Consider the following 25803-nt stretch of genomic DNA (forward strand, 5'->3'; position numbering starts at 1 on the left):
TTTTCACAGCTTTTAATTGGGACATTTTCTTTCTGGTGCCCCTTGGTGTACTGATAAAAATGGTAACTGAAACAGCATATGCCTTATGCCTTATGACTGCAGAGATCTGGTTTTGATCCTATCCTTGGGTGCTGTGTGTGGAGTTTACCAGTTTCATCCCTGGTGTACTGGTTTCCTCCCACATCAAAAATGTGCTGGGTGGCAGGTCATTTGGCTACTGAAAATTATCCATGATGTAAAATAGGCGGCAGAAGGATTGGAGAGTTACTGGAAATGCAAAAGGAAAGAAGGGATTGGTGCAGAAGAGTGATGCATAGCTGGTTTTTACATGGTGGGCTGAAAGGCTAAGTTAATGTAAGACTCCATGGCTCAGCAGAATGTGTCTTTACAAAGGAAGAAAAAGAGAACAGGTAACCATTTGCCACAATAATACGAAAGGATATGGTTATCCTGAAACAGTATAGTGTTTAGTGTCTGTCTTAATTTTATTTTTACAAAATACTAAAAAACATCAAGAGAGAGTTAATTGGAATGGGGGCAAATAATGGGGAAAAATTAGCAGGGGTGAATGATTGCTCTGGGGGTCAGCATAGTCTGAATGTGCCGAAACGACTTCCTATTACATTGGAAGGAAATTTGGAAATCAGATGCTTTGCAGGAGTTTGATGCGAAAAGTAATAGCTCTTCAAGAATTTCCAACAGCAAATTTTTAAAATTATTTAATCTGATATTCTGAAGCGTCTCTAAATAAACTGCCAAAGTAGAAAGAAATAAATTGAGCACTACAACACAGCAAATTTTGAGGGTAGTTTAAAAAAAGTCCCACACTTTTTACAATTATGCAAAAATACATTTAATAATGACTTCAATTTATTTCAGTATTCTGCAAGACAATCCCTCTATGTTCTCCCAAACTTTAAGGCAATTCTGCACATAACACATTCTGTAAAGTATCTCTGTTATAAGCCACACAACTTGCATTTGATAGAGCACATTTCATGTCTCGCAGTGTATACAATCTTTTTGCATGGAGGACCAGTATTTTATTTTCAAACTACTTTGAGATCACATACAAGAAACATTTTTGTTTGAACTGCACATAAAAACAATACTTATTTTTAGTCACATTTAAAATTGCAAATATCGCAGTTTCATTTCCGCTGCTCGCTACTGCCTTTTCACTGACTCAATCACTGCCTCATCTCTGGTACTGTATTAATTCCAATCAGTGACCAACGTTTGCCCATGAGCTCTGTACCCCAGTGTTATATGGTAACAGATGTGCCCACTACTCACCAACAGGAAACTATAGACCAGTTAGTCTAACATCTTTCCTGAGAAAAATACTATATTTCATTATTGAAGAGTTCACAGCAGCACATTTAGAAAATCATAAGGAATAAAACAGAGTGAACAAACTTGCAATATTTCTTGGGACTTGTAATAAACAGGGTGTATAAAGTGAAACCAGTAGTTGTAATGATTTGGATGCATCCAGCACATGAAAGATTTCTGCACAGGAACAGTGCATAGGATTGGAGATTTAACTAACAGAAAACCAGGGTAGAAATAAATGAGTCATTCTCATATTGACAATCAACAATGTATAGCAAAACCACAAAAGAGTGCAAATGGAATAGCAACTGCTGGAAAAACTGAGTGGGTCAAACAGTGACTGTGAAGGCAAATGGTGTAAGTTGAAATATTGGATCGTGACTCTGCGTCAGGAATATCGCCAGGCTGGTAGGCGATAGGTGGAACCAGGTCAGGAGAAAGGGTGGGATGGATGATCAAAGATAAAAGAAAACTAGGAGGACAAGTGAATACGTGGGAGGAAACGCAGTTGAGGTATATGATACCTAAATCTGGAAAACTGAATATTTATACTATGGGTTGTAAGTTACCCAAATAGAATCCAGTTTGCATTTGGAATCTCTGTGGCAGTGGAGAAGACCGGGGGTGGGTTGGTATGGCACTGGAGAGTCAAAATAACATGCAGCTGGAAGTTAAAAATGGCCATTCAGGACAGAGTATAGTTGCTGCACCAAAGGATTCTCTAGTCTACACTAATGAAGAGGATGCCAAGCTGGGAGCACTGAACGCACAGACCCTCTGCCTCACTTTGAATGGCTGGTATGGTCTCTGGATGCTGGTGAGGGAGGAGGTAAATGGACCTCCTTTAGTTGCAGGGTAAAGAACCATCGGGTAGCTGGGGTGGTGGGGGGGGGGGATGGGGATGAGTGGACCAGGGAATCCCTGTCAAAAACATAAAGGTGGAAAGGTTTGGCGTGGGGTGGGGGGGGGGAGAGGAAGGGTGTTCGAGATGATAAAAATAGTGGAGGATGCTGTGTTTAATGGGGTGAAGACACTCTGCCTGAGTGGTGGTGGATGTGGGAGTGGAGTGATTGTGGAAGAAATGGAGGAAATCTGTGTGTGTGCTCTATCAACTACAGCAGAGAAAATCTCAACACATGAAGTGCTGAAGAAACTCCGGCAGCAGCTATGGAGGGCCCATGCTTCCAGTAAGGGGCCATTTTAGAAGCCCCAGAGCAGAATGCCTCATTTTGAAAGCAGAACCAGTGGAGGCAGAGAAACTAATGAAAGGGAATGGCATCATCAGAGTGGGAGGTGGCTGTGGAAGATGGAGAGTTTATAGAGGAAGTTCATGACAAGTCTATTCCCTCGGATGGAGACAGAGTGATTCAGAAAATAATGAGGAGTGAAAGCCTTTGAGCTCAGTGCTGTGGTCTTGGGCATTTACAATCTATACTAATGACTTCAAATGTTGCTGTTTCAGAAACAACCAACTCTGATACAAAATCAATTATCTATAATATTAACTCAGCTTTTCTCACTCAATAAATGCTGACTAACTTGCTAAGTATTTCAAACACAATCTGTTTTTGTTAATGATCCCTGGTCCCAGGCCTGGGGCCTGGACTCAGAGCCAGTTGGCTGCCAGCCTGTTGTCAGGTGGGTTTCCCTGGGACAGTTTACAGGCCCACAGCAGGATCAGGTCCCTGCACCAAGATGGGAAAGAAGCAGGGCTGCGAATATGGTGATAACAGACCTGACATACTATCCAATACACATAGAAAAGCACTTCAAGACAATTCACAGACGCAGTTTATCAGGTGGGATTGGGAGCACAAGTGATTGAAATAAGGAGGGAGGTGTAGCCATTTAGAAAGCTCATTCTAATGCACAGGGCTTTAATGGACATCGACAAGATCAACCAATACAGATCAAGAGATGCGAGTCACAGAAAAAGATAAGGGCAAAAGTCATGGAAATGAAATGGCAATGCTATTAAATTATTGAATAACAACAAGAATTTGAAATTTAAGGCTTCAAGGCTCTGCAATTCAGTCAGGTTAGCAAAGTTGCTGAAACTGCTGAAATTTGCTGCAACATTATAAATTCTGTTTTACTTCAAAAATCATAGTATAGTCTGAAATTTATGTACACTTTCCAAACAATATTCATGGTCAAAGGCTATTCAGTGCCAAAGCAATAAGAGTACACCAGCTAATTGAAGTGATGAGTTCTTCCACAACAGAAAATTACTGACTTCATCTGAATAGCCCAGTGATACACAGACCGTGTGCTGAGGAGGAAATGGTGAGCAGGGTGAGGATGACAAGAGTAAATGGCCCGGTGAAAAATAGCACAGATATAGTACGATACTAAAAATAATCTTCTCCTTTGCAAAAATAAATAAAATCATCAGTCTAGCAAAGAAAAGTGTGAAGTAGAGAACTAGAGATGATCTACAATACTGAACAGACTTGGATTTGAATCCTGTTGCCACCACAGAGTAAAGGTGATGACTCAGTTTAAAACTTTGAATCCTGTTTAGTGAAGCCTACAGACCACCTTAGAATGAACGCCTATAGTAGCCTCCTTATGTGGTCTCACCGCTTCACTGAAAACCTTCAAATAGCTCCAGAAATGCAAGCATATTGCAATTTTGAAACTACATTCCAACAGATTAAAAATAAGACACTTGAGCTTTTCAGCTACTTCAACACAAACCTTGGCAGCAAATTCATTCTTAGCTTTATTGTATTCATCCACAGCACTCTGCAAAGTGGCAATGCGTGCCTCAATCGTCTGTTGAACAAAAATATTATTTAAAAACTTTAAAAAAGTGAAATGAGTGTACTTTCAAAATTCAAGATGATTTAATTTCATTTCCATTACACAAGTGTAAAATGAGAACAAAATAATTGTTACTCTGGATCTGATGCAGCAAGCACAAAGGACACAGGAGCAGAATTAGGCCATTTGGCCATTGAGTTTGCTCTGCCATTCATTCACCACTGATCCTTTTTCCCCGCCTCAGCCCCAGTCCCCTGTCTTCTCCCTGTAACTTTTGATGCCATGTCCAATCAAGAACCTATCAAGCTCTGCCTTAAATACATCCAACCTGGCCTCCACAGCTGCCTGTGGTAATAAATTCCACAAATTCACCACCCTCTGGCTAAAAAAGTTTCTCTGCATCTCTGTTTTAAATGGACGCACCTTTATCCTGAGGCTGTGCCCTCTTGCCCTCGACTCCCCTACCATGGGGAAACATCCTTTCCACATCTACTCTATCTAGGCCTTTTAACATTCAAAGGGTTTAAGTGAGATCCTCTTTCACCCTTCGAAATTCTAGCAAGTACAGACCCAGAGCTATCAAACGTTCTTTGTATGATAACCCTTTCATTCTGGGAATCATCGTTGTGAACCTCCTCTGAACCCTCTCCAATGCCAGCACATCTTTACTTAGATGACGAGACTAAAACTGCTCACAATACTCAAGCTGATGCCTCACCAGTGCCTCATAAAGCCTCAGCATCACATCCCTGCCATAGTATTCTAGATCTCTTGAAAATGAATCCTAACATTGCATTTGCCTTCCTCACCACCAATTCTACCTAAAAGTTAACCTTACGGATGTTCTGCACAAGAACTCCCAAGTCTCTGCATCTCAGATTTTTGGATTTTCTCTCATTCAGAAAATAGTCTGCACATTATTTCTACTAGCAAGTGCATGGCCAAGCATTTTGGAACACTGAATTTCATTTGCCACTTTCTTGCCCATTCTCCTAATCCTAATCTCCTCGACACTACCTGCTCCTCCACGAATCTTTGTATCATCTGCAAACTTGGCAACAAAGCCATCTATTTCGTCATCTAAATCATTGACATATAGCATAAAAAGCCATCTCAACACTGGCCCTTTGGAACACTACTATTCTCTGGCAACCAACCTTTTATTCCCACTTGCTGCCTTCTGAAAGTCCAAGTATGTAATATTCACTGCATCCCCTTTATCTATCCTACGTGTAATCTCCTCAAAGAATTCCAACAGGTGCGTCAGGCAGGTTAATGAAACCACACTGACTTTGTCCTATCTTGAGTTACCAAGTACTCCATAACCTCATCCTTAGCAATTGTCTCTAACATCTTCCCAACCACTGAGGTCAGGCTTACTGGTCTATAATTCTCTTTCTGCTGCCACCCTCTTTTCTTAAAGAGTGGGGTGACATTTACAATTTTCCAGTCTTCTGACACCATGCCAGAGTCCAATGATCATTGGAAGATCATTACTAATACCTCCACAATCTCTTCCACTACCTCTTTCAGAACCCTAGGGTGCAATTCATCTGGTCTGGGTGACTTATGTACCCTTTCAGCTTTTTGAGCACCTTCTCCCTTGCAATAGGAACTGCACTCACTTCTCTTCCCTCATATCCTTCAATACCTGGCACACTGCTAGTGCCTTCCACAGTGAACACTGATGCAAAATACTCATTTAGCTCATCTGTCATCTCCTTGTTCCTCCTCATTATTTCTCCGGCCTCATTTTCTAGCGGTCCTATATCCACACTCATCTCTCCTTTATTTTTTACATACCTGAAAAAGTTTTCACTATCCACCTTGACATTGTTTGCTAGCTTGCTTTCATATTTCATCTTTTCTATCCTAATGATTCTTTTAGTTGCTCTCTGTAGGTTTTTAAAAGCTTCCCAATCCTCTGGCTTCCAATTTTTACTTTGTTGTATGCCCTCTCTTTTGCTTTTACATTAGCTTTGACTTCCCTCATCAACAACAGTTGTACTATTTTGCCATTTAAGAATTCCTTTATGTTTGCAATACATCTGCGCTGCGCCTTCCTCATTATCCCCAGAAGTGCCATTGCTGCTCTACTGACATACCTGCCAGCAGCTCCTTCCAATTTACTTTGGCCAACTCCTCTCTCACACCACTGTAATTTCCCTTACTCCACTGAAATACTGCTACGTCAGACTTTACTTTCTCCTTATCATATTTCAAGTTGAACTCAATCATATTGTGACCACTGTCTCCCAAGGGTTATTTTACTTTCAGGTCCCTAATCACCTCTGGTTCATTAGATAGCACCCAATCTAGTATAGCTGATCCCCTACTAGGCTCAATGACAAACTGTTCTAAAAAGCCATCTTGTAGGCATTCAACAAACTCACTCTCTTGCGGTCCATTACTAACCTGATTTTCCCATTCAACCTGAATGTTGAAATATCCTATGACTATCACAACATTGCCTATTTTCTGTTGTAGTCTGTGGTCCACGTCCTAGCTACTGTTGGGAGGGCTGTATATAACTGTGATCAGGGTCCTTTTACCCTTACAGTTTCTTAACTCAAACCACAAGGATTCAACATCTTCTGATCATATATCACATCTTTCTATGATGTGATGCCATTCTTTACCAGTAGAGCCACACCACCCCCTCTGCCTACTTTCCTATCCCTCCAATACAACCTGTAACCTTGGACATTCAGCTCCCAACTACAGTGATTCAGTGATGGTTACAACATCATACTAGACAATCTGTAATAGTGAAATAAGATCATCCACCTTATTTCTTATATTCAGTGGATTGAGATATAACACTTTTGAGTACTCTATTTGCTACCCTTTTTGATTCTACATCACTAATGCACTGATACTCACCCTGCTGGCTGCAATTATATGCTTTCATCTACCTGCCCTTCCTGACAGTCTGACTGCATGTTATCTCAGAATCAGAATCACATTTATTATCACCAGCATGTGTAATGAAATGTGTTAACTTAGCAGCAGCAGTTCAATGCAATACATGATATAGAGGAAAAAAACAAAATAAAATAATATTAATAAGTAAATCAATTGCAGTATAGATTAAAAATTGTGCAAAAACAGAATATATATTAAAAAAATGAGGTAGTGTCCAAGGGTTCAACATCCATTTAGGACATTGCATTTTTACCATCTTTTTTATAAGCCCCTTCACTCTGGTTCCCACTCCCGTTTAAACCCTTCCCAAAAGCTCTAACAAAGCTGCCTGCGAGAATGTTGATCCCCCTTGGGTTCAGTTGCAACCTGTTACTTTTGAACAGGTCGTACTTCCCCCAGAAAAGATCTCAATGATCCAAGAACCTGAAGCCCTGCCCCCTGCACCAGCTTCTCAGCCACGCATTAATTTGCCAAATCACCCTGTTTCTACTCTCACTGGCGCGTGGCACAGGCAGCAATCCAGAAATTACTACTTGGGAGGTCATGCTTCTCAGCTTTCTACTTAGCTCTCTAAATTCTTTCTTTTCCTCCCTCTGTCACTGGTACCAATATGCACCAAGACATCTGGCTGCTCTCTCTCCCTCTCCAAAATGTTGTGGATGCGATCGAAAATGTCCCTGACCCTCTTCCTCTTCTGTAACACACACCTATGCTCAGCGTCAGTAACCCGGTCTCCAGGGTATTCCCTTGGGAGGTCATCCCCCACAACAGTATCCAAACCAGTATATTAAAAAGAACATAATAATAATACAAACACAATAACTATAAATACATAAAATAGCTTATATAAATAAATTGATTATATATCCATAAATTAATGCTAGGCACAGAAGTGTCTGTACATAAGGTGACAGACATGAAATGATAGGAGTTTTGGTTGAAGCGTGGAGTTTAGTTTTAGTTTAAAACTAAGGACTAAAATCTATTATAAAATGTTTGACAAAGTTTAATTTCATGCAACATAAGGAATATCAGGCTGAATGTTTGGTCACATAGGCAGGTTTTAAAGCAATAAAGAAAGGTAGAGTTTAAGCATGGAATTCCAGCATTTAGGTGCCTTGGCATCTAAGGACTTGATTGTCAATACTGTAGCAATTTAAACCAAGATAGATAAGTGGCAAGAACTGACGTAAATTAGATAATTCGAAGGGCTGTAGGGCTGGAAGAGGAACAAGTCTATGGAGTGATGTGAAAACTGAGTTAATAATTTTAAAATGACCACTTTTCTTAACTGGGAGCCACTGAAAAACAACAATTACAGGAGTGATGGACAAACGTGCATGGGTAATACACTAGCAGCAGAGTTTGAATGATCATAGGTGTGAAGAGGAGCAGATACTGAAATAGTCACATGCACAGGTAAGCAAGTTGTCAATGTCAGCAGCAAGTGAGCTGTGGTTGACTGGTGTTAACTGATTCAGGACAGGAATATTTCCAATCTGGGTATTTCCTAACTCTGCCATAAATTGTCACCAGCCCAGTTGTGAGAGGAGGAGGGTAGGGCAAAGGGCTAGCAGTCTCATCCCATAAAAAGCCCAGAGCTGGTCAGAGTCTGTGGTTTTGACTTCCGGTAAGATGGCGATTGTTTAGCTGCTCCGAACTTCTGCTCCGTCATTCTCCCTATCTTTGCACTATATGTCTCCATTCTTAAACCTTAGGTAGGTATTTTATTAGGTCTCTTTTACTTGCCTGCGAACACATCTATCTTATAATGGCTACCAAAATTACTAAAACTGGGAAAAAGGAAACTTCTACGGCTTTGCCGGCTGACATTCTCGCTGCTTTGGAACAGCATCGACAAGATATTTTAAAGGAATTTAGAACTCCTTTCAAACAGTTGGATGTCAAATTGGATCGTATCAACGCTAGGGTGGATGAACATGCTGAACATTTATCTCGCATCGACTCAACTTCTGAAGATTTAAAACGCCGTGTTCAATATCTCGAATCTCTCTGCTCCAGCCTAGAGGAGAAGAATTGTAAACTTTTTTCCAAAATGGTGGATCTTGAAAACCGGAGCAGACGTTGCAATCTACGAATTCTTGGTTTGCCAGAGGCCACCGAACAGAGCTCTCCCACGAAATTTTTTTCCGATTTTCTCTGTGAGATTTTTGGGAAAGAATTTTTTCCGACTCCACCTGAGCTTGAAAGGGCTCACAGGATCTACGTTCCCCGTGCAATTCTGGGTTCCCGCCCACAGCCGGTAATTTTGTGCTTTCATCAATACCAGGTGAAAAAACGTTTGATTATGGAGGCACGCTGCGGAGGTACTTTTGCTTTTCAAAATACAGTCATTTGTTTTGTGGAGGATTTTGCCCCCCAGGTTCTGAAGATGCGTGCTGAGTTTAAAGGTGTAATGAAAGTGCTTTTTGGTCGCGGACTCAGACCCTACCTTTGAAACCTAGATGATCTCCGAATTACGCTTACTACTGGAGAATATAAGTGGTTTAAATCAGTGAAGGAGGCTGAGGCATTTGTTGGAAGTCTTTTGGCTATCTCATCTTCTTCGGAATCGGTCTGACCTTCTAAAATGGTGGATAAGTACCTCTCGCAGTAAAGCTATTTTTTCCAGACTCAGACTTTACTTGAATAATTCAGATATTATCTATTGAAACTCTAAGGGCTGTAGACAATCTCTCCCTGGACTTGGTGAGGTTTTTCTAAATAGATAATCTGAGTTTAATGTTTCCCTGCGGACGTTTAGATTGTACTTGTATAATCTATTTTATTCTTGTATAACTTTTATCTACAGAGATCTACAATTGACTCTAACTTGTTTTGGAGGTTTGGAGTATTTATTGAAGGCCTCCCTATTGGTTGATTCATAGTTTAAGTTTTGCTTTTTTCTTCTGTAAATGGTTGATAAGTACTCTCTTCGAATCTATAATTCCCCCTTTACTCCCTCCCTTTTTTTTCTTTTAATCTTCTATAATTTTTCGCGGGTAGGTTAGTTTTGGTTTTCTTCTTATTTTCTTTGTATTAAGTTTTATACTTCTGTTGAAGTTGTTCCTATTTGTAACTATGTTTCCTAGTGTATAATCTAGTTACCATTTGCTATAGTACTTATATGGAACTGTTGTTAATGACACAGAACTGGAAGTCATATTTGGGTTAATTTTTTTTGGTAGAGCTAGCTGCTTTTTTTGGTAGCCGTCTAGTTTTGGGTTGCAAGGGTGGGGTAGATTCTCCAGTTCCAACACTACTCACTGTTTCTTTTGCTTTCCTTTGTTACTCAGGACATGTTTCTGTTTTGATTCTACGAATCCATGTTTACATTTTTGCTCCCAGAACTGTTATTGTACTGCTTGACTTTTTATATGCCTGCTGCCTTCTATGCACTGCACTAACAATTGATAATGGTTAATACACTTAAATTTGTGAGCTGGAATGTAAAGGGATTGAATTACCCTGTTAAAAGAAGGAAGGTCTTCTCACATATTAAACAACTCAAAGCTGACATTGCTTTCCTCCAAGAAACTCATATTCGTTGTTTTGATAACTCTCGGCTTTTGTCAAAGTGTTTTCATTTTCATTCATCCTTTGCCGCCAAAGCTGGGGGGGGGGGGGGGGGGTCTCCATCCTTATTAACTCAAATATTCCTTTTGAACTCCATAATAAGATATCTGATACAAATGGCCATTTTATTATTGTTTCTGGTAAACTATATAATACTAAAGTTGTACTAGCAAACATGTATGCCCCCAGTTTTGATGATGTTAATTTTTTTGAACGTTTTTTCTCCTCACTACCAACTTAAACTCATACTCCCTTATACTGGGTGGTGATTTCAATTGTTGGTTAGATCCTAATTTGGATCGATCGTCCTCTGTTACTAGACCACCTACTAAATCTGCCTTAGCTATTCAATCGTTTCTCTCTAATTATGGTATCTCTGATATATGGCATTTCCTTCATCCTACTGAGAGAGATTATTCTTTCTTTTCACATGTTCACCATACTTTTACTAGAATTGACTACTTCTTACTCGATAATCAACTCATTCCATTTGTCTATTCTTGTGATTATCAGAGTATACTGATTTCTGACCATGCCCCAATTACTCTGTCTTTAAATTTTCCTGGTCTCCCTCAGAGGAATAAACACTGACTTGACTTTATTATCGGATGATGATTTTCTAAAATTTATTAAGGATCAGATAACCTTTTATTTTAACACCAATACATCACCTGAAGTGTTATCCCAGATTGTCTGGGATGCCATGAAAGCATATTTGAGGGGTCAAATAATCTCCTATACAGCAAATCTTAATAGAAAGTCCTGTGCAGATTGATTAGATCTCATTAATCAGATTAAAGAATTGGATCAACTGTATGCTCAAACTAAGAATCCTGAATTATACAAGAAGCGTGTAGAACTTTAAACTAAATTTAATCTTCTGTCTACTCAACCTGTCAAATGCCAACTTCTTGAAAGTAAGCGTCGCTTTTATATTCATGGTGACAAATCTGGTAAATTTCTAGCCAGTCAGCTGAGGTGTTCCAAAGCCAAACAACATCCGGAAGGAGAATGGAGACTTTACATTGGATCATTTAGAAATCAATGACGCATTTAAAAATTTCTATTCTCAACTTTATTCCTCTGAATCTTTGAATGACAATATCTCTGTTGATCATTTTTTAAATAATCTGAATATTCCTTCGCTTTCATCTGATTCTAAAGCCAAACTTAATGCGCCGATATCATCAGAAGAAATATCTTTTGCAATTTCTGCATTGTCTTCAGGGAAATCTCCTGGACCTGATGGGTTCCCCGTAGAATTTTATAAATCATTCTCTCCATTTCTTTCTCCTCAGTTACTCTCAGTATTATCTGACTCGTTTAATTACGGCAAATTGCCACCCTCTTTTAATGAGGCATCTATTATTCTTTTATTAAAAAAGGGTAAAGACCCAACAGAGTGTTCCTCGTATAGGCCGATTTCTCTGCTTAATGTTGATGTTAAAATCTTGGCCAAAGTTTTGGCTTATAGATTAGAAACTGTTATTACCTCTATTATTTCTGATGATCAAACTGGTTTTATTAAAAACCATCTTCCTTTTTTTAACATTCGGCGTTTATTTAACATTTTATACTCACCTCCAACTGGGATTCCTGAATGTGTTATTTCCCTCGATGCGGAGAAAGCATTTGATCGTATAGAGTGGAACTACCTTTTTGCAGTTTTAGAAAAATTTGACTTCGGTCAAAGTTTTATCTCTTGGATCAAATTACTGTATTTGTGTCCGACTGCCTCTGTTTTAACTAATTTTCAGAAATCCCAGTTATTTAACCTCAAACATGGCACCTGCCAGGGATGCCCTTTAAGTCCCTTTCTCTTTGATTTGGCTATGGAACCTTTGGTGATAGCATTTCGAAATTGTCCTGAATTGACCGGGATTTGGAGAGGGGGAGTTGAGCATAAAGTTTCTCTTTATGCTGATGATTTATTACTTTTTCTTTCAAATCCGTCTACATCCTTACCTCCAATGTTTTCACTTCTTGACAAGTTTAGCCAGTTCTCTGGATATAAACTTAATTTACATAAGAGCGAACTTTTCCCAATTAATAAAGAAGCACAAGAATTAACATTTTCTGATCTCCCTTTTAAAGTAGTTCATAATCAATCTACTTATCTTGGGATTACAGTCACAAGGAAGTTTAAAGATCTCTTTCGTGAAAATTTTGCCAATCTTTCATATACTATAAAACAGAGTCTGTTACAATGGTCACCTCTATCTATGTCTTTGGTAGGTTGTATTAATGTTGTTAAAATGTATGTTCTCCCTAAATCAATCCCAATTTTTATTCCTAAATCTTTTTTTGATTCCTTAGACTATTATTTTGTCATATTTGTGGAAGAATAAGCGCTCTAGAATTAATAAAGTTTATCTCCAAAAATCTAAAAAAAGAGGGTGGCATGGCTTTACCTAACTTTCGTTTATATTATTGGGCAGCCAATATATGTTGTGCTACCTTTTGGTCTTTTTCCATGGCCAACCTGAGTGCCCTAATTGGGTGGCAATGGAGTTGAGCTCCACTAAAGAATTATCTATCTCTGCACTTCTTGGCTCTGTACTCCCCAGTAGTTTGTCCAGATTAATAGTTAATCCTTTTGTTAGACACACTTTGCGTATATGGGCTCAGTTTAGGAAATTTTATGGTTTCCATGGTTTTTCCTTTTCTAGCCCTATCTTACATAATCACCTTTTTTTACCTACTATGTATGACTCAGCATTCCAGGATTGGTATGGGAAGAGCATTAGACATTTTGAAGATCTTTTTATTGATAATCGCTTCGCTTCTTTTCAACAGCTCTCTGCTAAGTTCAATCTGCCTAATGCTCATTTTTTTAGATATCTCCAAATTAGACACTTTATTAATCCTTTAATTCCTAACTTCCCTGAAATGCCTGAGAAAAATGTTATGGACTTATTTCTTTCTATTAATCCACTAGGTAAAGGTTTAATATCATTTATTCGTGATAAATTAGCAGCCTTACGACATGCCCCCGTGGATAAAATTAAAATGACATGGGAGCATGATTTAAATACCTCCTTATATGATGAGACTTGGGTCTCGATTCTCAAATTGGTTAATTCAACCTCTCTTTGTGCTCGCCGTTGCCTTTTACTGTTTAAGATTGTTCATAGAGCCCATATGTCTAAATCTAAATTATCTCAATTTTACCCTAACATTAGTCCGCTTTGTGATAAATGCAAAAGGGGCGAGGCCTCTCTCATTCATATGTACAGGTTTTGTCCTAGCTTGGAGAAATTTTGGAAAGATGTCTTCATAACGTTATTGTATATTCTGAATCACCACTTAGAACCTAACCCTTTAATTGCTTTGTTCGGTTTTTTGGGTGAGACAGATTTACATCCGAGTTCGACTAAGTGTCAAATATTATCTTTTGCCTCTCTCCTGGCTAGATGTTTAATCCTCCTTAGGTGGAGAGATGTTGCCCCGCCCACGCATGTTCAATGGCTTAACGATATTATGGCCTGCTTAGACCTTGAAAAAAATAATTATTCAGTTCTTAATTCGGATTTAAAGTTCCATAAGGTCTGGGGACCTTTTATTGAGTACTTTCACAACCTTCCTCTTAACTAGGGTTTTTTTTTCGGTCCCTTGCTTTCAGCTCCTTTTTTTTTGGTAGTAGGCATTAATATCTTCTGTTGCTAAGTGTATTTACAGTTTTGGGGGTTTGAATGTCCTGATTTATATTCTCTATATTGTGTTGTGGTTGGTCTGGAGTTTTTTTTGTTGCGGGGCTTGGGGAGGATACTAATTTTACATGTCTTCAATTTGGGTGCTTTCTCAATTATCTTTCTTTGTATCATATTATTATTGTATGTTTATTTTTGCACTGTATCAATGTTCTTCATTTTGATTTGGGGTTTTTTTATCTGTAGCTATGTAGAAAATGTATAAAAAAAACTAATTAAAAAAAAAAGCCCAGAGCTATAGAAACACCAACAGAAGCTGCAAAGACCGCATCCCTGGGAGAGGAAAGACTAGCACAAGACTGTGGACAGCCAATGCCCCAGTAGGTGTGATGAGAGTTAAAAGGGTGCTTTCCACTGCCGTTCACTTGATCTACTGTGTGTCAGAAGAGGAGAGCCAAAAACATAACAGCCATCAAACTCACTTGCTAAAACTCACACAGAGAATGCAGTTTCATTATCTACTGGCTTTAGGCCAAGTAATGCAATCTTACATAAAATCTCTATGCCAAGCAATAATGAGTAGATCCATTCTCACAAGGATATTTAATGCCTGCTTACTAGTTAACCTGTTGGATTTCTGGTTATGTTTATTCTGAGGAGGGTGGCAGAGAGAGAAGGGACAATGAGAGAATTTAAAAAAATTACTTTCTTTGCATCAATAATCCAGAATGACCTTTTCTTCAAATTAATGCTTCAACCAAACTGAGAAAACTTACAGTATAACACATGGATTTGGCCTGTTGAAACAAAATTTCAACACCTCTGTCCTCAGGAATGTGTTTTCCATTTCTATAAACTTTATAATACCATTGGGACTTAACTTTACTCAGTATCTCAAAGAGTGAACTTTATCACTGTCTCTGCAGTCAATGAGAAAATCCATTTTGTACTGGCCCCACTAGATATCAGTGAATGAGACTCTGTTCTTACCGATTCATTGCAATAACTGGAACGCACATAGAAGTTGCCAAGTTCTTGATGGTTGTCATCCTGATTGAACAGATCCTTGAGGGTTTCTGGCTCCTGGTGCTTACAGAACTATGAACAAACATTTACCAGTCAAAAATCTGCACAACTGCAAAAAGAATAATCATTCCCATTTATAGTCATGTAACAAAAATTATATCATAAAATGATCCAAGCACAGTGAAAATCCCATCAACATTGAAATTATTTATTTCTAGCAAGTCAGGAGCCATTAATACTCACAGGGTAATGGACAAAAATATCAAATTCAAAGTTACATGCCTCTTAAAAATCAAAAGATTTTTGGTTAAATTAGTAGGAGATTCACTCTGCCCCAATCCAGAGCACATGATACCATTCATCTATCCTTACATTGGATATCAAAAGTAGTAAAGTATCCCATCTCTTCAACTTCATTTTGAAGTAACAAACAAAAAAATTAAGAACATAAAAGCAGAAAATGCCAGAACTATTCAACAAGTGAGGCAGCAACAGTCCAGTGAGAAAAAGAGTTAAAGTTTCAGCTTGTTGGATCTGATTGTTTAATTGATATTTTCTTTGCAGTTCAACAACTAATCATCTGCTTGCATTTTAAGTAGTTCTTATATGCATATATCATTTTAATATGCCTCAAGTGGCTATACAAAGAATAATTCTGGATAGCTCTGGAAGCTTCTTTGTTCTGCATTATTTGAATACGTGCTTTCTCATTGGTTGACTCTTATCTACAAATTTGAATGGAATTTTCCTCATCTGTGTATAAAATAGTGAGACACAAGCATCACCATCTTAAATCTTAGACTTTTTCTCTTTAAGCCTTTTGATCCTAGCTTCTGCTCCTCTTTCCTTTTTTCTAGCAAGGCTTAATAAAACTACCAAGAAGCAACAAGTTTTGTGCCTCTTTCCTGACTTCCAAAAGAACTTTGGATTAAAACAGCAGAATCCAGTAAATTGGCAAAAATTACAAAGTTTAGAACTTGGAAGAACCACATGGACAAAATGGAATTTTTAGCATGCACCAAAAAGGGTAAGAACGTCCTCTTATGTTTCTGACTTCTACATCATCTGATAGGAGTTAGGAGTGAGGAACGGCTTTTTCAGAAAACAAATTTGTGAAAAAAACACAAGCTAGCAGAGCCACATACAAATCAGTGGAGTGCGGATTAAATATGCTAGCTGGTAGAGCGTCAAAAATGGAATTAAATTCGCAAAAGCAGTGGAGCGCAGATAAAAAGATTCATGCAAACTAGTACAATGCAGGGAATACTTAAATACATGCAAACTAGCAGAGCATGGGGAAAAAATTAAATCTGGGTTGCTGAACAACCTATCAAAATTTTGGCTACAAGCTGTGAATAGTTCAAGATCACAGTTGAAGTAATAAATATGTATGAATTAAGATCACATCAAAACAATGGTCAAAGTCATGAATCCAATCACAGAATCTCCAGTTACATGGGAACAGATAACTGAAGGTTTGAACTCCTACTTGAATAAAACATTGCGGTTTGATATCAATGTTGAATCCAATGAAATATGGCTCCTAGATAATATTGTGTAAGTATGGCATAAGATCTAGAAAATGCCTGCTACTGTTTAGAGATAGGACCGCATGGTCAGTTTGATTAAATCTGTGAGCGATTGGAAGAGTTAATAGGATGAGTAAAATGTTTCTAGTTGAAAGAAACATAAAACTTGTGATACAAAAATAGCATGATAGAAACAGTAAAAAATCTAAAGAGCAAACCTTTGCATTAGCTGAATGAGTGAAAGAAGCACACGGTAATTCAATTTAAGTGCATCATGCAGAGCTCAGAACTGGGCAGTCCTGGTAGTGATGGTGCAAGTGATGCCAGTGCTCCTTTTTGGGAAACTCATACTTCTGAAGCCCACATCAAGCAGTCCCCGGAGAGATGAAAAATTACAGGATGGGCATGACATAGACTACAGAGCCCCCTAGTGACTCAGGCAAGGATCACAGTGATAGAACAATGACTAACAGCTGTGTGACAGCTTGCTCCAATAAAGACCAAGAGAAAACACACAGGACTGTTGTCTGAAACCATTGTTAATCAATGTATTGACAAGCTAGTGGCAGATTAATCAATTATTACTTAACAATCTGCTGAAAGGCAGTAAGTACTCAGACAACTCTGTGGCTCTTGATGATGAAGAACAGCTGAAAGCAAGTTAAACTTAAAAGATGACCTTGTGTACTGCACCTGCATTAAGAATCCCTGATACCACGTATACCATTTACCCTATATGTCAAGAAAAACACATGATGGCAGTCTTAACTGAAGAACATGGACCAACAAGGTCTTGCTGGTTAATACTCTGTACAATGATTGAGAAGGAATTCAATTGGCTAGAAGGACAGTTGTTTCTGGAACTGAAGTGCTAGCATCAGGAAGCATAGCTCCTGGTACGTCTGTGCAATAGGTAGAACTAAAACCTGTAAGTTGGCAGAAGGAAGATAAGCTAACATCTTCACTGACTCTCGATATGCTTTTGGACTTGTTCATGTTTTTGGAAACTTATGGAGGCACAGAGAGTTTCTTATCCCAATCAAGAATGGCCAACTAGTACAAGAGCTCACGAATGTCACAAAATCGCCTTCAGAAGTCACCTAATTAAAATATAAAAGCCACTCCAAAATGACTACAATGGAAAGCTGTGGAAATGTATTGGTGTAGGCTGGTAGCCCCAATTACTTTGCTTCCTCATCTGGCACAGCAAATACTCTCTCTCGGACGCACTGGAGTAGAAAAGATTGACAGATTCTCCCATTGGCGGTGGAATCCAATATTCATGGCACAAGCTCAATGAACATTTGAAAGATGCATGACATGCCAGAAACAGAATTCTGGAGTAGTGAAAAAGCTACTACAATATCGTGCTCCTGCCCGATCTGGTCCATTTACAAGAGGACTACATTTCTTTACTGAAGTATCAAAGATACCCAGACACACTGGTAATAGTGAACAAGTTTTCAAGGTGAGTGGAGCTAGTTCTGTAAGGGAAGTCACTGCCACAAACAAGGAAAAACTCTGATTGAGGACTATATTCCTATATGGGGAATGCCATGTCACATCAACTCTGACCAAGGAACACATTTCACTTGGGAGAGTTTGTTAGGAATTATGTTGATTGATGAACATTGAATGGTACTTACATTGTCCACATCACAAGGAGTCATCAGAACAAGTTGAACGAATGAATGGAACCATCAAACAACTGACTAAGTATCATGAGGGAGGTGTACCATGCCCTATGGTTCTTCCTATGGTCTTACGTAATATCAGAGCAACTCCAAATGATAAAATTAAATGAAGTCCATTCGAGGTGGTAACATGGCGTCCTATGTCACTCCTGGGAGCTCTCAATCTCAGAGAGACTGATTTACACATTATGGCGGGAGTTTAGTTAACTGTTGTGTGAAATTAACGCAAGCTGTCTAATCTGCTTCTGAACAGGTTTCTGACACTTGGGAAGAACCAACTGATGAAGGACCCACTCCTTAGTCCTGATGAGTGGGTCCTGATTAAGAAACCAGTTAAGGATCCACTGCGAGCTGTTATCAAGTGCTGTTTGTTACTAACTTAGCAGTGAAAGAAGTAAAAAGTAAGCGATACATACCAGCCACTGCAAGCAAGCCAAAGTGGTATTTGACAAGGGACAATAAGCGTTGTGGTTAACATACTAGTAACCTCTTGATCACAATGCCTACGCTGCTGGGCTACAGTGAGCAAATCACTAACCAGCCAAAAGACTTCGAGCAAGTAGACAACTACTGAAAATTATGAACTTTATCCTAACATGATTTGTTGTTATATTTTTTGCCAATTTTCACTACTCATAATGTGCCAGCTGAGATGACTGATAACGTATACAGGCAAGTATCACATGAATTAACATCTCTAGCTGTTGGATATGTCAAAGTATACCGCACTCTTCAAAATATTTACCAATGCTAGGCATTCACGCAGATGCAGAACAAATATGTGCCCTCTTTTTTTTTCAATCTTTTTATTGAGTTTCATGTGTGTATATATATATATATATATATATATATATATATAAAAGAAAAAACATAACATAATAATGAATAGGTTATAAATACAATAGACTTGAAATTACATTAGTAATAGGATAATAATATCCTATTAAACATCAACAAAAAAAAGTACATTAATCAGTCAAGTCTATATAATTATATATGAAAAAAAACAAAAATAATCATCAAAAGAAAAGAAAAAAAATTTGAAAATATATAAAAAAGAATATATATTGAAAAAAAACACTAAACTAAACTAACATGGGCAATAATAACAGTTTATAAGTATATGATAGTGTCAAAAAAAACTCCGGAACTCCATACCTGAACAAGAATAAGCGGAGAGAAGGTCTGGAAAAGGCCAAATTAATTCATATGAAAATGTCGAATGAACGGTCCCCAAGTTTCTTCAAATTTAATTGATGAGTCAAAAATAGTGCTTCTAATTTTTTCCAAACTCAGATAAGAAATAGTTTGAGAAAACCACTGAGACGTGATAGGAGGATTTACTTCTTTCCAGTTTTGTAATATAGACCTTCTGGCCATTAATGTTACAAAAGCAATCATTCGTCTGATTGGAGGGGAAAATTGATTACCATCCTCATTTGGTATACCAAAAATTGCAGTAATAAAATGAGGTGGTAAATCGATATTCCAAATTGAGGAAATGGCACCAAATATGTCCTTCCAATAGTTATGTAAAGTGCGACATGACCAAAACATGTGGGTCAATGAAGCCACTTCTAAATGACATCTGTCACATTGAGGGTTAATATGAGAATAGAATCGAGCAAGCTTATCTTTAGACATATAAGCTCTATGTACAATTTTAAATTGTATTAAAGCATGTTTAGCACATATAGAAGAGGAATTAACCATTTGTAAAATTTTTTCCCATTTATCTGTTGATATATTGTATCGAAGTTCTTTTTCCCATTCTTGTTTAATTCTATCTGATATTTCTGGTTGTATCTTCATAATCATGTTATAAATAAAAGCTACTAATCCCTTCTGACAAGGATTAAAGGTGAAAATCAAATCTGAGAAATCCAATGAAGTTGAATTGGGAAAAGGTGGTAGAACTTTATGTAAAAACTTTGTAATTTGTAAGTATCTAAAAAAATTAGATTTAGGTAATTTAAATTTGTTGGAAAGTTGGTCAAAGGACATCAAAGTACCTTCAAAAAAAAGATCACGAAAACATTTTATACCTTTCCTTTTCCATATGCTAAAAGCTTGATCTGTCAATGAAGGTTTGAAAAAAAAATTAAGTAAAATAGGGCTATCAAGAACAAAGTTTTTCAGAGTAAAAAACTTACGAAATTGAAACCAAATTCGTAGTGTATGTTTGATAACAGGATTACATATCTGTTTATTGAATTTAACTAAATCAGCAGGAAGAAAAGAACCAAGAACGGAGAATATAGAATATCCCTTTACCTCACTACATTCCAAATTTTCCCACTGTGGACACAATGGTGAGTCCAAATCTAGTTTCCAATATGTTAGGTTACGAATATTATTCGCCCAATAGTAAAATCTAAAGTTAGGTAAAGCTAAACCACCATCTTTTTTAGATTTTTGTAATTGCCTTTTACTTAACCTGGGGTTTTTATTTTGCCACACAAATGAGGAAATTTTTGAATCAATGTTGTCAAAAAAAGATTCAGGAATAAAAATTGGTAAGGCTTGAAATAAATATAAAAATTTCGGTAAAATCATCATTTTAATAGCATTAACCCGACCAACTAATGATAGGAATAAGGGAGACCATCTTGTAGTAAATTGTTGAATTTGATGAAGCATAGGTAAAAAATTCAGTCTAAATAAATCTTTATATTTCTTGGTGATTTTTATACCTAAATAGATAAAGATATCAGTAACAACTTTAAATGGTATCCTGTCATTCAATAAGGTTTGCACGTTTAAGGGGAATAATTCACTCTTATCTAAGTTTAATTTATAACCAGAAAAACTACCAAATTGAGCCAACAAGGATAAAATAGCGGGAATAGACCTGTTAGGATCAGAAATATATAACAACAAGTCATCAGCATAAAGTGATAATTTGTATAACTTCTCATTACGGGTGATACCAAAAATATTAGGAGATTCACGAATAGCAATGGCTAAAGGTTCTAATGCAATATTAAATAATAAAGGACTTAAAGGACAACCTTGTCTCGTACCACGAGATAATTGAAAAAAAAGGATCTATAATTATTTGTAAGAACAGAAGCAACAGGTTTATAATATATTAATTTAATCCATGATATAAAATTAGGACTAAAATTAAAATTTCTCAATGCATTAAATAAGTATGTCCATTCAACTCTATCAAAAGCTTTTTCAGCATCTAATGAGATAACACATTCTGGGGTTGTGGGTGATGAAGTATAAATTATATTAATCAATTTTCTAACATTAAAAAAGGAATACCGATTCCTAATAAAACCAGTTTGGTCTTCTGAAATAATCTGTGATAGTACCTTTTCTAATCTAATGGCTAAAATTTTTGTAAGAATCTTAGAATCTACATTTAATAATGATATAGGGCGATAAGATGCACATAAAGTAGGATCTTTATCTTTTTTAAGAATTAGAGAGATAGTAGCTTCATAAAAAGATTGAGGTAATCTCTTCTTAACAAACACATCATTAAAGATTTCACATAACCAAGGAGAAAGTAAAGAAGAAAAAGTTTTAAGAAATTCTACAATATAACCATCAGGGCCAGGAGCTTTCCCTGAATTCATTGATGAGATAGCCTCTCTTATTTCGGCCATAGAGATAGGAGCATCAAGCAAGCCACGATCTTCATCTATCAGTTTAGGAATATTCAAATTGTTAAAAAAATTATCCATCATGGACAGGTCACCATCAAATTCTGATTGATATAAAGATTTATAAAAATCTTGAAAAGTGTTATTGATTTCTTTATGATCAGTAGTTAAATTACCGTCTTGTTTACGAATTTTAATAATTTGTCGCTTAGTCAAAATAGCTTTTAATTGATTAGATAACAATTTACCAGTTCGATCACTATGAATATAAAATTGAGCCCTGGTCTTGATTAATTGATTCTCAATTGAAGAAGATAATAATAAGCTATGTTCCATTTGAAGCTCAACTCTCTTCTTATAAAGTTCTTTGGTAGGAGTAACAGAATAAATCTTATCAATTTCTTTAATTTTATCTACCAATAAAGCTATATCTAAATATCTTTGTTTTCTTTTACCAACGGAATATGAGATAATTTGTCCACGGATAAAAGCCTTGAAGGAGTCCCAAAGTATTCCTCTATCAATCTCTTCGGTATAGTTTGTTGAAAAAAATAAGTCAATTTGTTGTTTTATGAAGGTAATAAATTCTGGATCTTGAAGCAAAGTAGCGTTGAGTCTCCAAGATCTAGTATTAATGGAAGAGTCCGAGATCTTGATAGATAACTTCAAAGGTGCATGATCCAAAATGACAATAGAATCGTATTTACAATCAGTAACATCTGCTAATAAACGATGATCAATAAGGAAATAATCAATTCTAGAATAACTATGATATACATGTGAAAAAAATGAAAATTCTTTATCTTTAGGGTTCAGAAACCGCCATATTTCAGTAATTCCCGAATCGACCATAAAAGAATTAATAAGTAAAACTGATCTATTCGGAAGAGTTCAAATAGGTTTAGATCTATCCATCGAAGGATTCAAACAACAATTAAAATCTCCACCCATTATCAACATATATTCATTTAGATTAGGAAGGGAAGTAAATAAACGTTTAAAAAATTCAGGGCAGTCAAAACTTGGAGCATAAATATTAACTAGAACGACTTTTCGATTAAAAAGTGAGCCAATTATCAACAAAAATCTGCCCTGTGGATCAGAAATAATTTCATGACGTGTAAACGAAATTGAGGGGTCTATAAAAATAGACACACCCCTAATTTTGGCGGTACAATTCGAGTGAAATTGTTGACCCTTCCAGAACCGAAAAAAACGTTGATTATCCTCCCTCCTAATATGGGTCTCCTATGCAAAAATAATATTAGCGTTCAATCTATGGAATACTTTAAATATTTTTTTACGTTTAATCGGATGATTTAAACCATTAGTATTCCAAGAGATAAAGTTAATAGATTTATCCATCATGCCAATATTAGTTGTGTGTATCATAAAAGGTTAAAAAGACACATAACCCATAATTCAGGAAGAAGGAAAATTGATTCAGGAGCAACCGGAGAACATGACACCTCAACAATATTAATAATTTAAAGTCGGCCCATAAACTAAAAGCAAAAAAATAAAAAGCAAAAGCGTGAAAAAAGATCCCTACCCCCTCCCCCCACCCTTCGAAAGAAAGCCAAGCGGCAGGCCATTTCAAGATGGCAGCTCCATAAAAAGATTTTAAAAAAACTATATAACACCCAGATTAAGATATAGGGTTGCAAAAAGAAAATATATATCAATCAGAATGAAAAAACAAATATAATAAAACAAACAATCATTAATAAAAAAAGAGTATGAACATTAAAATTTGAAAGTGTAATATACCTTTAAAAAAAATTCCATGTTCAAATACAAGAAAGATGACGTTTCAAAAACAAAGACTTATGGGAAGAAGAAACGACATTTTGAAAAAGCCATATTACAAAATATAAATGTAAGTTCAGCAATCTATTAAAAAAATTTAGTAAAAAAGAGTTATCAAAATAGAATTAAAAAAAAGATTTAATAGACACTACAATATATATAAAAAAAGACTAAAAAATTCAAAACATTCGTCCCATTTCTAAGTACAGGCAGACAAATAAACGCTTACAGAAAGCAAAGTCTTATGGGAAGAAGAAACGACATTTTGAAAAAAAAGTAATTCATTATTACAAAATAAAAACGTGTATAAAAAAGGATATTATAAAAATTAAAAGAGCATCTATAAACAATGATAATAGTAGTAAAAAAAAAGAACCAGACCCGTAGATCAGGATAAGAAGTTGTAACCCAGCTTCATAGGTTAAAACTTAAAATGAGATGGCATCCTCTCTCCGAAAAAACACATAGTTCAAGTTGCACTAGAAGATCGATATTCTTCAACAAATTCCTTCGCTTCTTCCGGAGTGTTGAAAAATTGTTGACTGTTGTCGTTCAGCATAATTCTAAGCTTCGCTGGATACATTAAAGCTTGTTTAAGTCCAATCGAGTGAATCTCTGCCATCACTGGTTTAAAAGCGATTCTCGCTCTCATTACTTCGTATGAATAATCCTCAACAATTCGAAATGTGTTGTCGTTGTGAGAAATCATACCTTTTTTACGAGCTAATCGAATTAGAAGCTCTTTCTCACGAGGATAATGAAGGCGAACAATCACCGCTCGTGGTTTAACACTCGTAGACGAAAACCTCGCAACTCTGTGAGCGCGGTCAATAACAGGTTTAGCTTGCAAACCTTCACCACCGAAAATTTCCCACAGTAATTTAGAGAAAAATTCAGTTAAATCACCGGACTCAACTTTTTCGGGAAATCCGATGATACGCAAATTCTGTCTACGAGATCGGTTTTCGAGATCAGTAATTTTAAACTTATACTGATCTATAGTTTTAGCAGTCGACTCTATCTTCTTCTCCAGTGCTTCAATTGTACGTGCTTTTTCACAAATTGATTTTTCAAGAGTCGTGATCTTATCTTCGTGCCGCTGAATATCTGATGCCTGCGATTGAAGCTTAGTTTCAAGTGATCTAACAACTGCTTCAAGTTCAGATATTTTCGTGGTAAGCTTATTTTCCAAACTTGCCAGTTTACTTTCCAATTTACCTTCTAACCTGCCTTCCAAACCCGCAAGTTTAGCATCCAGAAGGTTAGAAATTATGTCGATGGATAAAGGATCCTTAGACGATTTCTTGCTTGTAGCCATTGTAAGTTTGACAAGATTAGATCAAATATTGTTTTAGGAAAAAAAAAGTTAATCAGAAGTAGCAACTCATATGATTAAGTTCGAAAAGATTTGATTAAAGGGTGATTATAGTTGAAAAAATGAAGAGCGCCTAAAAGGCAGATGTTTACGTCGCCATCTTGAAACTCCACCCCCCGTGCCCTCTTTATTAAACATTCTAGCAACAGTGATGTTGACATCATGGCTATGATTCATTAACCAGAGAGGGACCAATACCTTTGTAGGCAGGTTTGCTAGAACTGTTGAGGAGGATTTAAACTAATGTGACAGGGGGATGGGAACAAGGCTGAAGAGAGGGCTGCAGGTTTACACACAGAGACAGCATATAGTGAAATAGTCAGACTGTCGGGAAGGAGGAGGATGATAGAGCAAAATTGCAGTCAGTGGGTTGACTTGCGGTGTAAAAGGGGGGCAAAATTGAATAGGGTGACAAATACAGGACAGAAGGCATTATATTTGAATGCTATAGTATATAGAACATAGATGATGTTGTAGCACAGATAAAGATTGGCAGGTTTG

The 25803-nt window shown here is 36.9% G+C and overlaps 1 protein-coding gene across 1 annotated transcript in view; it reads right to left on the bottom strand.

Annotated features, from left to right (window-relative positions):
• The window catches only part of vps16 (VPS16 core subunit of CORVET and HOPS complexes), a 107124-nt gene that overhangs the window by 10371 nt on the left and 70950 nt on the right, over nt 1-25803 (bottom strand). The window contains exons 19-20 of the mRNA XM_059967006.1: nt 15243-15350; nt 4036-4113 (exon numbers count right to left, since the gene is read on the bottom strand). Coding sequence (XP_059822989.1) covers nt 4036-4113; nt 15243-15350 — 186 coding nt within the window. The remainder of the gene's footprint in view (nt 1-4035; nt 4114-15242; nt 15351-25803) is intronic.

The sequence above is a fragment of the Hypanus sabinus genome, chromosome 4 (genome assembly GCF_030144855.1).
Source record: "Hypanus sabinus isolate sHypSab1 chromosome 4, sHypSab1.hap1, whole genome shotgun sequence".
Taxonomy (NCBI): domain Eukaryota; kingdom Metazoa; phylum Chordata; class Chondrichthyes; order Myliobatiformes; family Dasyatidae; genus Hypanus; species Hypanus sabinus.